The sequence below is a fragment of the Scleropages formosus genome, chromosome 15 (genome assembly GCF_900964775.1).
Source record: "Scleropages formosus chromosome 15, fSclFor1.1, whole genome shotgun sequence".
Taxonomy (NCBI): Eukaryota; Metazoa; Chordata; class Actinopteri; order Osteoglossiformes; family Osteoglossidae; genus Scleropages; species Scleropages formosus.
Window position 1 is genome coordinate 18,213,115 of NC_041820.1, and position 17,101 is coordinate 18,230,215.

The following is a 17,101-nucleotide window of genomic DNA, read 5'->3' on the forward strand; positions in this document are numbered from 1 at the left end:
CATGCAGTCACCATCTCTTCATGCTCCCTGTGACTCTAGCCTCCTATAACTGACATTACACGCACTTACAACAAGGCCCTGAAATGAGACACTGACACCCCCGTTCCTCCTCGCTGACCCAACACTACGTTCTCCAACAGCCATAACTGATCAATAGTGGGTGAACTGCTGGAACCGGCCAACACTGCAGAAGATCACGGTGCAGCGGACAAAAACTTCATATCGCTGGACATTTCCATTGTTCTCTTTGGTAGAGGAGCCAAAATTACCGTGTCTACGGAATCATTGACATCAGCGTTGGATTTAACTGGGCCTTCAACTGCACCCAGTCTTCCCCACCCTGACATTAAAACAGGCCACCACACCACACCTCCCTTGGAGCCGCTTCCTGCAGAGCTCCATAATCATCTCACACAGGTACAAGAGTCAAGGGGGAATTAAACAGGCTGTGTAGTAGCGTGCTTTAATTACACCGCTGAGGAGTGGAACACCTGCATGCATTTCATTTACCTTCCTCAAATGAGGGGCTGTGGGGGAGGGTCGGCTCTTGTTAACGAACGCAAAACACTCAAACATACATCAGATGTGGAAACGCTCAGAAGATAACTAACTACCCGGCTCTCTCAGATTCTGCCCTGCCCCCCCCGACCCCCTTCACCCACCCTGCAAGGCACCCTCTGCCAGGGCAAAGGACACACGGGCAGCGAGCCGCCAGGGTCCTCACGCACTCAGCTTATTTAAAACTGGAACTAGAGGAAGTCACCCGAGCCGAGAAGGCGAAACAAAACCCCACTGGCTTCCTGGCAACAGCCGGGGAATAAAAGGGCCGTTCGACAACACAATCCCTCCGGCGGCACTCGTATAACACTCCCGTAACGCTTTCACAACGGCTGCGTAGCGGACCTGCAGCCTCTGGGCTTTTAGGCTTATTAAAGCAGCTTGACACGGGCAGGGTGCCTCTCAGCACAAAGGGCAGGACAGTGCGGGGGTCACTCACAATCAGCGCAATTGCCTTCGTCTCAACACAGCTCAATACATTCGTCCTAATGAGGACAGCTCTCCCGCTAGCACGAGGCAACGCGGCATATGCTCCTCAGATAGGTTATTCAACCCCAACAGCCGGCTGTTCACGCGACACATCAAGGGATGGAGTTAACGGCGCTCAATGGAGCCTTAAAAAAAAACACAATAAGAATCTGGCTGAGGCCCCTCACCTCTGAACACTACAAGTACAGTACATGTGTGAAGAAGCAGAGCCACTTAGTCAACGGGGTGATTTGTAAATGCCCATTATAATTGCACTTCACACATTGTAGGCATTTTAAACAGTCACTTCTCTTTCGGCAAGGGAAAGAATTTTCTCTACCTTGGAGCAGCCCCTATGGCTGGGTTTGTCCTACCCTCAACACTTAACCATAGATGAAGTGACCATCACTACTGAGTATCTTCGCAGCAAAATCTCTGCCGATAAACTGAAGTTTGCGTTTCTCCGATTTGCTACGACATCAGGTGAACCTACCTGGATTGCTTACTGGTACGATGATGAAAGTGAAGGTGCCATCAAAAGAACACGGATCAAGAGAACATTTTCATATTGAGGTCAAATGACTACACTGTGAGCTGAAAGGAAGTGGGACATAGATGGGGGAAAACCAGCTTCATCTACTGTTTGGAACATTAACTTGGGGAGGGGGGGTGGTGTTTAGAGTCTAAAAATATCCATAGATTGTATGAGAAAGGAGGGGGGGAATCCACCGATTTGTAGCGTCACAGCTGGTCATGTTTTCTAAATAAAGAAGCCTCTGTCTACATCTGGCCCTGAAAGCACTACCCTCATGACTGGGGTAGAAAGCTGCCTTTGAGCATCCTTCTGTCCATTGCATGGGAACCATGCTGCACAAAGCCAGGCGCCCCTGGGGTTACGGAAAGGAAAAATGTTTATCGAGCAAACAAGACAAAAGGGTTTCTTGTTCGGGGCAGAAGCCTCTGCTGCCGAACTCCTCCACACCCTCCCCAAAAGCCTTTATGGAGCAAGTATAGACAGCTCCATGCTGGAGCTATGCGACGGGTCGTGATAAAACCTGCACGAGCCTTGCAAAAGTTCTCATCCCAGGGTCCGACCCAGCGCGACATGGTTCGGCTGGAACAGGAGGAAAGACCTACGTATTCCCTTGAATTAAGACAGTTACAGCACTAGGCTGGGAGGCAGCAGCACCACAGCTTAATTTAGATTTTGATAACTAAATGGAAACAGGAGTCATTACTAAAGAGCCTTCTATGGTGCCTTGGACCCGGTTCCAGGTGAGGGCTACATAAGGGTCTGCCCTCAGAAAGGCCACGGTGGGGGGAAGGGGAAGATAGATAATTGGTTACTAAAGGACTATTAGGCAGTCTCCTGGCAACCCTCAGCAAGCCTACAATCCACCATGAGTGCAGCTGTCATTTAGCCTTGGAGTACAGAGCCCCTCCCATCCTGATGGAAGGTGCCGAACCTCATTCCTGCCACAAATAAAGTCACTATCTACGGACAAACAAAGGCACACTGAACGTGTAAGAGGACCCTTTCCCACAAACGTTGAGGGGTGACGTTTAGGCAGCCCTCCTACGCATTGCGGAGCACAGGTTTGTTTAAAACAAGGGGCTGAGTGCAGCGCTTTCCATCAGCAGAGGGATGTGGCTGCATTGTCACCTACCCGTGCTCAAATGAGGGTCATGGGGGTGGGGGATTACATAGCAAAATGGTTAAAAACACAAATCAATTTAGCACAGCACCTGTACCAATGCATTATTGGTGCAAGGCACTTAGAGAAATGTGCAGAACACACATCCCACTCAATGCATAGAGCGGCGAGCAATACCCCAGGGGAACACAATCCGTTTTAACGCCGCCGTTCACCTCGAAGCAAGGCATGTCCACCAGGCGGGGAATCCCCGTCTTATAGCTCTACAGCCGTACACGAAGGCCTGGACAGGGCTTCCCCTTTCGATGTCCTGACAAGCGACAGTGAATATTACAACCGCCGACCAAAGCAAACTTGTCATTGATGGTACAACACAATTATACTGAAGCCTGGCTTGTTCTAGAATATAGAAATGTCAACTTCGCCCCTCACGTGCACATCCTCCAAATTAGCTGCTTTACAGCTAAATGCCTGCAACAACTACCAAGTGTCCCAATAGCCACAACATAAAACAGGACAAGCACAACAAGGCCAAACAAAATGGCAATCCAAGAACCTGCTAGAGATGGCAACGCGCTTCTGGCCGCTGAAGGTGGGCCGACTGGCCTCGGAAGCGCTCTGGATCGAGACGCCGATGCAGATCCACCGGTGCATTTCGCAAAACTTCAGCAAACGGTGCCATTGCTACCGAGACTGATTCAAACACTTGTCCACCAGGGGGCAGAGTAATGTCTGACCACCAGGGCAGCCTAAGATGCACTGTAGGTTTAATCCCTAGGAAAATAGCTCAATTTCACCTGCATCAGAAGGCAACAACCTTCCCAAACTGAGGTACTTTGTCATTCATGACTACTCAAGCATGGAGCAAATCAAATTCACAAATTTGGCACTCAAGGGTGAGATCACCTCAAAAAAAAAAAAGGAATGGTACCCATAGGAGTCACCATCGGCATCCTTAGTAGGAGGTATCATGGGGGAAAAAATAATAAAAAAAGGAAACAAATACAACAGGTGGCTGGCCTGTGATGTGTGGAAGGTGTTGGGTATCCTTTTACAAGACATTGTGGATTGAGTTACACCGAGCTCGCACCAAGCAGATGTCGTTGCAGCGGAGAACATTCCGCCAGCAATTTCATTAGCTGCCAAGGAAAAGCGCAGGCAACAGCACTTCTAGGACTCCGTGTGCGACTGCGAAAGGCCGAAAAAGTGAAAACATCCAACTTCTTGGCTCCTGCCGTGTCAAAACAAGGGAGCGGCAAAGGAACGGTGGCTAAAGCCAGTGGCTTTCCAGAGCCCAACTACCAGGTGGGGGCTAACTCAAGGGCAGCGATCAGACCTCCCCCCAGCAGAGCGTGAAGCTTTGCTCAAAACACACACACCCTTGGAGAGCTTCCACACTGTTCTGCTCTCAGCCAGCACCGAAAATCAATACTACATTTATTCTGCTAATGATGCTATGAGAAAGATAAAAGCAGGGGGGTAGGGCAAGACAAAGGAATGCGTTTGTGAAATAATTCGAGTTCTGATTTCCAAAATAAACGCGCCGCTTATCCTTGACACAGCTTCCTCAACAGCAAAGCGGGCAGCAGCAGCACTTGAGCACGAAAACGCTTCGCTCGCATTTCCTCTACGTTCCTGGCTGTACGTGTCTGGTCTAGTTCTCTCTCCAAGTGTGAAGTAAATGAGCGCGCGGGTTTCACTCTCACCCCTCGAGGAAGCTTTTCTACTGGTTTGCGTATACTCGTTCGGGGAGTCGCACCTACTTTAACACGAAAGCGTTTCTTCGAGTAAACGCGCCCGACTGCGCCGACAAAGCCGCCGCGACGCGTTTTCACACTTGACCCTAAATCCGTGCCGCCCGCGACACGGTGTAACACGGCTCTCGCGTGCAGCCGCGCGCGCCGCCCATCCGCGCGGTCGATCGCCCGCGCGCGCGCGCTTCACGCTCAGCAGCAGCAACAGCAGCACCACCACCACCACCACCACCACCACCCGCGCGGGCAGCGCGTTCTCACTTCCCCGCTGCGGCACGAGGCGTCTCATCACTGAACCCGTGTGTCAAGTTAAAGCCAGTTCAATCCACCAGGACCTTTTATTTTTTTTTTATTTTTAAAAAAAAAAGCAAACGCTATTCCATTCTTGACAAAAATCCCACATGCGCAAGTGATAAGTGGGAATATAGCCAGAATGTTAATAAAAACTAATGAAAGTATTACGACGCTGAACGATTTATAAAATGTTTCATCAATACTGTCGCCTCAATGCCCGCAATAAAAGAAAGTGAGCAGGAGAGAAGCCACGGCGAGCTGCTACACCCTCTACAGGGCACGGCTTGCGGGCAATTTCTTTAATTGGTCTTACAAGTGGCGACGTACAGCACGTCAGCCCGCAGGACGGAGTCCGAACGGACAGCCGCCGGCTCGCCCGCACGCGACCGCGGGGCGCGCGCATCGTGTCCGGCCGCGCGCGCGACTCCTTTCCCCGCCGATTGATTCGGTTATGTCATGTCAGAGCGCCGAGCGCCGCACGCTGGGGAACAGTCAACGAAACGTTGAAGGAGGGGGGAAGAGAGGAAAAAAAAATAAAATAAAAAAAATAAAAAAGCAATCGCAATCGCGGTACTTACCGGCCAAGCGAACTGGAAAGGAATCGTGATCTTGCCAGCATCGCTCAGACCACTCTGGCCGTTCCTGGAGATCTTGAAGTGAAAACTATTCCCACCCAGTACGCCCGTGGAGCCGCTCCCGTAGGTGCAGGGGCCGGTGGTCGTGACCTTCGTTTGATATTCCTTCAGACAGACTCGGAAGTAGGTGTCGCAGGGGTCCCGGGCGCAGCGCAGGTCGGCGGGGTCCCGGGCGCCGTCGCAGCAGCTGCCGTCCGACAGCTCGCCGTTCACGTTCTGCACGGAGATGAGCTGCAGCTCGAAGGAGCCCGAGCCCCAGGACACCTAGAGCGGGCACACGTACCGTCCGTTTTTATTGGAGCCGCAGCAGCGCGGCGGAGGCGTCGAATATACAAATAATATGCACATTATTAAATTCTGGCCAACGCGCAAAGTTTCAGCGACGCAATCGAGCCGCTTCGCATAAATAAATACAATTAAGTCGCGCAGACAGTAGAAATGCAATCTCACTACCTTCCCATATGTGGTGAGAATTGCAAGGATCACATGATTAACTGGAAGAGAGCGCTGCGTGATTTGTTGCAATTATTAAAACGATACTTGTCCCAATCGCACAAACCACAATCCCCAACTTGAGCGCTGATTATTAGTTCAGGCGCAAAATTCCCCATTTTTTATAATATTATGATCTGGAAGCTGAAAATGTCTCCTTACCTTACTCCATAACGTCAGCACAAGACACACGGATAAAACGCTATTCGTAATCCTTATAGAATTCCACATGCCTCTTAATAATTAGTGTATCATCGGGGTGAAAAATGAAAAAGGCGAGAAGGTGCCGTACGCCGGCGACAGGGTCCTCCGCTCCTGGCATGCACGATTCGCACGCGTGAGCCGTTCCTACGGTATTTCTACAGAAACATGGGATGCGATGCGCGCTGAGAAGCAGCCGAGACGACGCGCCGACGGTCCAGCCGCTGCTCTCTCCCTCCCTCAGACCCCGCCACGGCAACTGATATGTTCAGGAGCTGAAGCCAAGCCTGAAGATGTGCTTTTGATTGGCAGCTGAGCGAACCACTCACAGACGAGCGGTCCCGCGCTAGGCGAGGGCGGCCCGTGAGCCAATCAGAAACAAGAGAGGCGGAGCGATTCCAAAAAACTTGTCGCCTCTGTTCGTTGATTGACGAGATCATTTGTTCTACCTGCGCGCTTTACGCGGGCGCCGTAATTATTTGTTTGAAAATGTTTCATCTAACTAATGTCCTAAGGGAGCACATTTCCTTGAATCTTTCTCCCAATGTTGCTGCGCATTCACGGCAACGCGTTCTTGACGTTTTCAGCCGAGGATATGAGCAGTTTCACTTACACTTTTCTTATATTTGTATTTCCCACAATAGCTAGTTTCTTCCACGCTCTGGTCCAGTTGCTGAGGCGTCGAGACCCATTTAAAATTATTGTGCAGACAAAACGTGATGCCGACGACGCAAGTTTCACCACACTCGCGGCTCGTTTGCAGGGGAACGTAACAAATAATCGGTCTAATTTATCGACTTTGTAAAATGTTGGTTTGATATCGAATCGTGAAGGGAAAGGAGACGCGGACGCTGCCTCCGCTGCGGGTGAGCGTGAATAAACAGGGCACGCGGCCTCTGCGAGCGCCTTCCTTAGTGTGGCCGCTAGCGCCCTCTACTGGAAACACAGTAACTGCACCCAAACTGCACCGTCCGTCGTCTTCGGGATTGACAACAACGCTGTTGTCGTTTGTTAGCAGCAGCGCGCTCGTTCTCGTCTTACAAGTATCGTTCTCACGTCAAATACAACCTGATCAAAAAGGAGGTGACGCCCGTTTGCCTCCTACCACACGTATATATGTGTTCGTGCGGCTGGGGCCTTCGCCAGAGCGGCTTACGATGTTTAGCTGCTTCCGATTACGTAGCCGTTCAGAGCTGGGTGAAGTTTATCTACTAGAGTAAGTGAGGGCGAGTACCTGGATCAAGCTGCTTACAAGTTACAGCCATTTGTTGAGAGTCCAACCTGCGCCCGTTGGGCCCCGATGGCAGTGCGCGGCTCCAGCCGCTGCTCCGCCGGCTTTCCGCTCGCTTGTCGTTGAGCAAATTTTCTTCTTCAGAGGAGAACCGACGCCGAAGCTCGTCGGCCGACCTGCGACGAGTTCCGTTTTTCAGTTCTGCTCGTTTACGAAGGTTTACCACACATACCTCAGAGGGCCTCGAGCGCGCGAGCCGGCGAACGGGAGGTCCAGGGACACCTGGATCACCTGGCTCCCGTGCGGAGGGGAAACGGCGTGTGTGTTATTCGCTTAACTCCGCCGAGGGATTCTTTCGTGGTCCCCTGCCGGTCCCAAGCCCAGATAAAGGAGGAAGGCTGGGCGTGGGGCTAGCGACCCCATTCCGTAAAAAACCCACACCGCTATAGAAACGCCAACAAGTACTCAAGACATCTCGGCCTTGGGAGAAGATGGGCTTCCAGCTGGAAGTCTTATGACGCGGAGTGGTGAAAGCCAGAAGCATCTGGAAGCTGCTCAGCCGATCACCATCCTTTCAACCAAAGCCACCCTTAACATCGGGACGTGGAAACTGGCCCAGGACAGAGATGCCTGGAGAGCCCTTGTTGACGGCCTATGCCCCAAGAGGGGTAGTAGGCACAAGTAAGTAAGTGTTACTCGCTTTTTTAACCCACCTTGCTGTTTCCCATCGTGCGCAACTCGCTGGCGCGGACGAACGGTCGTCACGCCTCTACCTGTTGGGCCGGCGCAGGCAGCGTGACAGAACGGGCGTGACGCCACCGATGAGCCGACGCTTACGAGAGATGTTGACGCAAAAAATTCGTATCTGGAAAATACAACAGCCTCACTTTCACTCGTCGACTCGCGGTAAAGAGGCTGTTTCTAGGAATGTTGTTGTGTTGGTTGAGTCGGAGCTGTGACAGGAGTAAATGGAATAGAAGTGTCAGGTGAAGAAGAGGAGTCAGGATGGGGGTGTGGAAAGTGATGGGGGTGTGCTGGAGGTCTCATGGGAAGCACAGAGTGGATTGCTCCCCTCATCCATTATTCATCTCCCCCCCAGGTGCCATGCAGCACTCCCTAACCCGCACCGGTTTTATTTTATCTCTCCCCATTTGGGGCCCGACCCACTTTGGCAGTCCACGCACACTCTAGATATCCACGCTGAAACAATACCGCAGTCCAGACAGGAGTGCAGATGGGCGCATGCGGGGATGTGCTTTCGTAACGACATGGATGTGCATCGTATCGCATCGCGTCGCATCCACATGCCACTCCTTTACAGAACCACAAACATGTGAACATGCATGGGTGAAGAATCTGGACTGAGAGGGAAAGGGTTATAGCACCGTACTACATTTCTGTTGAACTGGAGAATGTAAATCGCCCTTTGTGTGTGTGGATGTGTAGAGAACTATAAGTCACTTAGTGTAGCCCATCTAGCATTGTAAGTCCCTTTGGGCAAAAGCATCAGCTAAAAACAATAATGGCTTATTATTGTTATAAGTAAAGTTTAATGGCTTATAAAATATGTTAGCTTTTCATACATTGAGAAATTTTATTGCAACTGTTTCGGCCCTTTCCAGGGACTGGAACCTGCAGCCAATTTGTCATAATTCCATTTCCTTTACCGCCAAATTACCTGCTGCCTTGAGGGGAGACGAGTGAAATAGCGCTTTCATTTTATTTTCAACTTTTACAAAAATAGGGGCAGCTGATCTCGCCAATTATCGCAGTGAAGGAAGGCCGATGGTCCTGCGGAGTCTCTCGGTAAAGACGCCACTGTTGGGGCGTATGTTCCGGGGCAGCGTTCCATTAGGGCTGAGCCCTCCCTCGTCATACAGCCGGCACACTGATGGCCTCTTCAACTGCCCCCTGCGGGATGATAACAGCCATAAAGTAATGACTCACCTGCTCCAAGCAGATGTGAACATCTATCTCATTTTCAGCGCTTTGATAAGCTGCCTTTGTGGTCAGCTAGTGTGAGGGATCGGAAGGCTGGGGGACAGGGAGACGGTCAAAAGTGAACCTGCGATCTGTGACGCAGGTTTCCTGGGTCGTGCTCAGCAGCTGAAGCGGCCGGGGTGCCGCGGCTACTGGAAGCACTGGGTTTCCCTCCAAAAAATGGGGGCTGAGATGCTGGATGGTGCAGAAATGCAGGCTACGTGGAAAGAAAAACAGAGATAAGCCTCACCTTAACGTCTGCCGCGGGAAGTAGAAGGAAGCACGCTGCGGAGGGATTCGGATCTTCCGGAACAACCAGTTATTTTCCAAAGTTCATGGTTACCGGACAGCAGTTAAAATGAACTGTCAGTCCCCGAGTCCTGTTCTGGGGGTAAATACATACACCTACTCGCACCCTGTCAGTCTGGAAGCCCGTTGCCCTCTTTGGACATAATGAACGCTGTAACACTGGCCTCTCCTCTGTAGGTAAACGCACTGGAAATCAACAGCTGGTCATTTAATATTGGAAATGAATGAGATACAGGAATGCTACGTGGAAATCCACAGAAGCCAGGGCAATGCGAAAAGCATTCACCGATCTCCCAGAGTTCATGTTTACGCTAAACTGGGAGAAAAAAAAAAAAAACACACCATCTGTACTTTTATTGTTTGTTTGCTCCACAGTTTGCTTTATCCAAGGTGACTTACAGCTTTACACCGTACCCATTCATGCAGTCACTTATTAACTAACATCATTCAGATGAATGACTGCAAGTCTCTTGTCACAGGGTAAGATCCTTAACCGCATACTGGTGGTTCATGTCTAGTGTTCATCAGAGGTACCACAACAGCAGAAGTGGCTGGTTGAATTTTCCCCAAAACACCACCAAAAGCAAACGGCCTCCGTCCTTTAGTGACCTCGACTCTTGACATTTTCACCCCGACACGCTTTCCTCGCGTATTGTGTCACCATGCACAGAAAAGGCCTTAATCACAGACTGTTGATATAAATAAATAGCCCTCCATGAAGAATGAGGAAATTTTTACAGCAAGGAGAGACAAACAAAAAAAAAAAAGCAACTCTTCAAGTTCCCCTGCGAAAATATCAACGGTCGCCTGCTGCCTGATCGGGACTGAAGTGTGTTGCAACACGCGTGGTGATCGCAACGTGCTCGAGGTGTGCGAGCGACACGCGGCGCGGCTCCAAAAGACAGCGCGTATTAATTACCGCTGTGCGATTTCAACCACGTTTTTGTCAGCGATCACCTCTGCCCAGCCCTCCGCACATTTCCTCATTGTCCCGCCCCTCCGGCAGGCCTCACATCGCAGACATGGATGTGAGGTGCTGGACTGGGAGGCATCTGCGCTAAAGAGACATGCTGACAAACTGGGGGGTGGGGGGTGGAAGACACGAGATTAGACACCTATAAATACTGTAATATCATTACACGCTACGATGTTTCAGTGTGCGTGTGTCGCTGCGCTGTTCACGGGTACACGTTACGCTTCGGGAAAACACTCGTGAGCCGCCGCCAAAGACGGACTCATAGAGGACGAGCAGCGCTCTGGCAGCGGAGCAGATCGTTTGTGATATAATCCCTCTACTTTCTTCCTGCACGTCTTTCTTGTGTTCTGGGTGCACACTGAGTCACTTTACAAAAGAGGCATCTGACCAGGCTAGTTTCTCTCCTGTCCTCTACGCACCCGGGAGGCCGGTTCCATGGCTTTCACTCAGAGCAAAGATTAGGTCAAAACGATCCGGACGCGTCATATTTTTCTTGCGCGTTGTCACATTTTAACTGCAGTTTTTTCTTTTTTTTTTTTTTTTTTTTGGTCGCAGCTCGGTTTTCTTGATCATTACAAGACCCGCACGTTCGGTCGCAACGCCCGTACGGGCTGCGGGTCAACATTTAGACTACGGTGCTGCTTTCCTCGTTGCTGCTTTTTGAAACAAAACCTTCCAGATTTTTCCTGCTCTGATCTGTGGGATAAGTTAAACGGATACAGTTTCCATGGATACGCGGCAATTTCCATGTGGTCTTTGCAAACGGCGGCGAGCTAAGATCTGTAGAATCTCTGTGGGCACGGAGAGTGCAGCGGTCCAAAAGTGAAACGGAGGAGAACGCTAACACGGAGTTAACGGCACAGAGGCATTTTATTCACTTACGAACCCACCTAGGGTCTTCGGTGACTGACAGGAAGACAGAGATGCGGAAAGGAAGCGGTTGTGCTACAAAGGCAACCGCTGCCCGTCGCCTTGGGACGGCTGGAACCCGAGGCTCTGCGGTTCTGCATTCAGGATCAGCGGGCGCACAGTGGGACCTGGCTACCAGGTGACCCCCGTTCCTCCCCGGCAGATGTTTCCTCACGAAAAGCAGGTGCAAAGACCCTCCCCTTCCGCATTTAACATTTGAGACGTTTTACAACAGGCTTCATCAAACACAGCTGGAGGCCCAGGAGCCAAAGGCCAGTGAGAAATCTGAAGGGACCGTGTGGGCGGAGGCGAAGTGACAAACGCCGTCCGTTCGTCATGCGGCTTTTTCCTCCCGTACCGTCACGGACTGCAGCTCTGAGAGGGAAATACAGATACGTCATTACCACAAGGTCGTGGGATGTCAGTGGGTCGTTCCTGCCGGGGTGTGGTGGGCTCAGGCTCACATCGCAGCTTGTCAAAAGCAGAAGAGAAGCCCTGCGCTGGTTCCCGTCGGCCGCCGTTTGAGCAGTTCACCATGACATGCGAGTTTCCGCAAATCCTCGAAGCAGTGCGTTGAGGGGCGGACAGTAAACCGAAATGGGGACATTTCACAAAGTGTCCCTTTCACGCTGTTACAGCTACGGAGCAGATAAAGACGAGTGCAGTTGAAATATGAAGAGACGCAGCTCCGCCACCGAAGCCACGATTCTGAAATATCAGACCGTTTCCCGCTTTTTGCTTGATAAACAAGACTTCATATTTTGACTCAATTCTTACGAAACATGATGTTTCATAGGTCACGCTGTTTTCGGAATTATCTGCACTAGTGTTTTTCCCTTGAAAAGCATCTTGTTCCTGCAAGCAGGCCTTTCAGGACACCGGAAGCGTCTCACGGTGCTTGAAAGGTCTCAGGTGTTACGAGCAACTGGTTGTTGGATCCCGCGCCGGCCGAGTTGGCCTTGGCTCGAGGAGACACGGACGGGTAGGCCGAGCCGGACAGAGGCCCCAAATGCGTCAGTGATGTCACCCTTTTGCGTGACTTTGTGACTCATCAGCTTGTAGCTCCAATTTCACGCGGGGGGTGGCTGGTGTTCAAGGGGGAAGCACACAGGAGTTTCCAAATATTTTTCTGTCTGAAATTGCTCATCCAGGAAATCCTCCAACATGTTCAGAACTGAAGCCCAACCCCCGCCTCTCTGCAGTCCACATCCTTTGCCCTGGTTTGATTCAGACGATGAACACAGACCCTGCGGTGACACAAGAAAAGCCGCTTCCTTCAGAAGCACCGACGGAGCCTCCTCGGCGTCAACTCAGCCTGACTCGGCGAATCCAGCTCAGACCCTTTGGTCCCCCTTGGGCTCTGCCGAGGCCTCCTCTCATTAACACCTGGGCGAAGTTCGGGCAAAGCCGAATGTGCTACCCGGTCAATAAACCAGGGGGTAAACCTTCCAAATATACATTCCAACTGTCTTCTGAAAAGGGAGCTTCCCTCGACCAGCAGCGGGTAACTTCACACATATCAAAAGTAGGAAATGTGAAATGTTGAAATGCGATGTGTACGGCACGGAACATTTATCTGCCCCATCAGGATATCGGTGGTGGGGATCTGCTTTCCTCTACACCTCACTGGACATGTACAGTCTTCCCTCACCTTAGGAAAGATAATACGTTCCCGAAAGATCCCTCATAAGGTAAATTCTAGTAAATCGCAGCTAATTTACCCTGACCTTCAATGGCAATTTTTTTAAATTCATTCCCGAGTGCCAAAACTCACACCAGTTTATTGTAAAATATCACCAATCTCATTATAAAATGGGTCAAATTACTTCCAGCAGTTCACTTTAATTATTATACGCAATATAACAAGGCTGTTCCCTTACTCTGCGCAGAACAAACTCACAGACATACATACGCATGATGGTGTGTTTACGCGTTCGTTCAACCATTAATGAAGAAAATCCCACACAGAACGGTAAAGACAAAAGAAAACAACGAAAAAAGCGCAAATGAATTCAGACTCGGAGAAGAAGCTGACGACCTGTCCAGGATGCAACCCCCTTCAGCCTTGTACCCAGTGTTTCCAGGATAGGCTCCGTTCCACTATGACCCTGCTCAGGAAAGCAGGTGCTGAAATTGGATGGATGGATGGATGGAGACCAAGCTAACATGATTACTCACTTTCTGAGCTGTGCGACTGGACGTGGGTTCAGTTGCCTCTCAGCCTGTGTGCAATTTGTAGAATCTTCCTGTGTTCGCATGGGTTTCCTCCCACAGTCCAAAGACATGTTTCAGGTAAATGGCTGTAGTGTGCGTATGTGTGTGTTAAATTCCTCTTCTGTACAAATAGGCGAATGACTGTAGGGAGTTGTTGTAGTATATCTAACATAAAACATCTACTAAATGAATAAATTTAAACGTCTTGCACTGCCTCGTTGTTGGGGCAACACGACATGCATAGGAAATCCAAATCTGGTCCTCGCAAACACAAAGAACTAGTGATATTAAATGAGACTCCTGATAAATTCTCGTCACCCCAAAGGGCGTTTCTTGGCGTCCGACTGCGCTCGTTTTCATACAGGTGTCTCTGAAGATGAAGGAAGAAAGTGGCTGCAGTTGAGTGGTCTGTTATACCTGGGGGAGAGGGTATGAAACTGGGGGGGCACAGGAAATGATGATGGAGGGAGAGGCAGGGATTTAGGAAGATAGATGGCCACCAAGACAGAAGGCCTGGGTCTGGTTTGTAGAGGCGGTGCAGCAGTTGTGAATGTAGCCGTTGCTCCTTGGAGTCAGATTACGGAAAAAAGCATCACTAATCACTCTGTCCCACTTTCTGTCTTTATAAGGTGGTGCATCAACGCCGCACAAAATGAGAAAATTTCGCAATGAATGGAAAGGTAACCATACTAAATGTACACATTTGTAATAGCAATGACCAACTCAGCACGATTGCTGCCAGGGACACTTATCAAGCATCCGCATCACTCTGGGGGTTTGCCTGCACTCCCTCTCCTCGCCCTCTCTCTAGGGAAGTAATATATTGACTGAGCTGCATGCCAGAAGAAATCAGAGTCACGTCTGATGACTCTGGTGATACATCCGTTGTGTATTTTTTGGAATACAAATTTCACTTGATAGTCTGGTACAAGTGAATTCTGATCATTTGAGGCCTCGTAAACTTGCGGGTGAAGTTGTATGTTATTGTATATAGCGCGTATCGTATGTGTAAATAGTGTGGAGAACAAATGTGAAACGTCACATGCGGAGACGTTTCTGCGTGCTGCTCTTGAGAATTTGGCATTCTTTTCGCTCCAAACTTGGTCAAGGCAGCGCCGAGTTCCAGCACTTCGGCCCTTCGTCGAACAAAGCGCGCTCTGAGCCCGCTTGCCGTTTCGTCATCTTTTTCATGCCCAACCGGTCCCCAGAAATGTCAAGGCGGGTGCTCCATGTCCCGAGGGTTGAAAGATCGTTCCTCCTCCTTCGCACTCGTACCATGATTGACAGCATTGTGTACTTACTACATGCTGCAGTGAATCACTGTCATAGCAGAATATCAAAAATCTTCTTTTGAGATTTTGGAAGTGAAACAAAAATTCAAGATGATGCACAGTATGTGTGTACCTCTGTCTTGTAACCCCCACCACTTTGTTTAGAAGAACAGCGGACAGCAGTTTTAGCGGTACACACCTTCAAAGCTTCAAAATAACTCTTATACCATACTGGAGGCCACCAGCGTTTTAAAGTGGTGGAAGGACTACAATGTAGCCCACACAGGAGAAAAAAAGCTGGTTTTTCCTCATGCCTCCGTCATACATACAGCAGGCTAGATGTTTTCTCACCAGCTGTGGAATTCCTCACGAAATAAAGAATATATCAGTATTGGCAGATCTCATGACTACCTTCTGAAAAGGCTGATAAACACGGATATAAGTATAAACACGCATTGCTGAATATTGTTTTCATAGTCAAAAGGGGATGCCGGATGGCGTGGATAGGACGGCGGATTCTGACAAGGTCCTGCAGGGCTTTTTCCCTCAAATGCGAAGTCCCGTTCAGGAGCTGGGAGCAAGAATCAAAGAGCTTGTCCATTTGGCCGATTCTGAGGCCAAAGAAACTGTTTTCCTAACACACATAAAAGCTCAGCGCGAAAAACAAAAAATGTTTATAATGACCTTAATTGGCATTTTTATAGAGAGCGAGAGGCGCTTTACAATTATTTTCCTGGCACTGGTAGAGAGACACCACTCTACGACATGGAGGTTTATATTCCCGAGTGTGTCTACTTGACTGCGAGAGTCATTTTGTTTTCATTATGAATACCATCATCGTTATTGTTTTCATTTTGTCCTAACAGTCTCTAGTTGCAGGGCACAGGCAGCTGCAGCGCTAGGGAGAGGAGGAGGATGCTGGGAAAACCAGCCCGTGACTGACACAAATGACAGCTGAGGAATGTAGCAGAAGAGGAAGACCAGGAAGTGATGTGGACTGGTATCTGGCCAACAGCACAGAAAAAAAAAAAAAAAAAAAAAAAGACATTAAATGTGAGCAGCGTTCAGCGAGATTACAGAAATACACAGGGAGACCCCGGTGGTTTGGTTGCTCTGGACTGCTGCCCTGTTGATGCAGAGCCTTTCGTTGTTATGGGCCTTGTAGTTGCCATAGAGAAGGCTCAGCGTCCTTCACTTCAGTGCCTTCCTCTCCTGCGCTCCATCGCGCCAAGCGATTCTCTAATGATTACCACTCCGCTTGAAAGGGAGGGTTAAACATGCATCACCATAGCAACCTGTCTTTTCCGCGTCCGTTCCCTCCGACTCCACCTGCGTGCCCTAGCCGCAATCCGTAGAGCCTGAACACGAGGAGGGCAGGCTGATCGGTTTCACCCTTTGCTGGCTTTAGCACATCGCCACAGGATTCATCAAAACATGCAGATCACCGGAGTGCATTGGCTGTTCAGTACTGAGTGACAGGTCAACCAAAAAAAAAAACAGTCACAGCAACTCTACGCGAGTCTGTATTGGTATGCAAGAGAGTGTGTGTGTGTGTATCCACTGCAGGTCGGTATTCACCTGGTGGGCAACCCCTCGGAGTTGCATGTGCATCGTCCCATCCAGAGGTACCTTCTAGGAAGCAGAAAATGTTATCCTTTGGGGGCGGCGTTGAGGTGATGGCATGAAGACCAGCAGGTAAACTCACTCCATGATGTGTGGGGATCAAGCTCTTTTATTTACAGTTTACTCAGTGGAAATCAAGAAGAACAAACAAACAACATGCAATACTTATGCAGGGCATCATGTGAAAAGAGGTACGTTTTTAAAAAATGATAGTGTACCAAATTTTGTAAAATAAATACAAGCAGACAAGAAATCTGACATTCTGCAATTCCATCAATATCACTAATATAGCAAATTCATTTCAATAAAATACACAAACCAGAATATTCTGAACACAGAGGTAACACAAGTTAAAGTCAACATTAATACCATTTTCCGGTAGTCCGTAATTATGACAATTAAACAAATTGAATATCAGTGCAAGTTACATAAAATATACTGTGATATAACTGTTGTCACTGCATGCTGATAACGTTCAACCCTTAACAAATTTGTTCTTTCTTTTTGCCAGGGCATTGTAAATTGCCAAAC

At 49.5% G+C, this 17,101-nt stretch overlaps 1 protein-coding gene across 2 annotated transcripts in view; it reads right to left on the bottom strand.

Moving 5' to 3' along the window:
- The window catches only part of jag2b (jagged canonical Notch ligand 2b), a 31,785-nt gene extending 25,441 nt beyond the window's left edge, over nt 1-6,344 (bottom strand). For both annotated transcript variants that reach the window (XM_029258417.1, XM_029258418.1), the window contains exons 1-2: nt 6,019-6,344; nt 5,308-5,628 (exon numbers count right to left, since the gene is read on the bottom strand). In XM_029258417.1, coding sequence (XP_029114250.1) covers nt 5,308-5,628; nt 6,019-6,087 — 390 coding nt within the window. In that variant the 5' untranslated portion in view covers nt 6,088-6,344. The remainder of the gene's footprint in view (nt 1-5,307; nt 5,629-6,018) is intronic.
- Between the last annotated feature and the right edge of the window lie 10,757 nt (nt 6,345-17,101).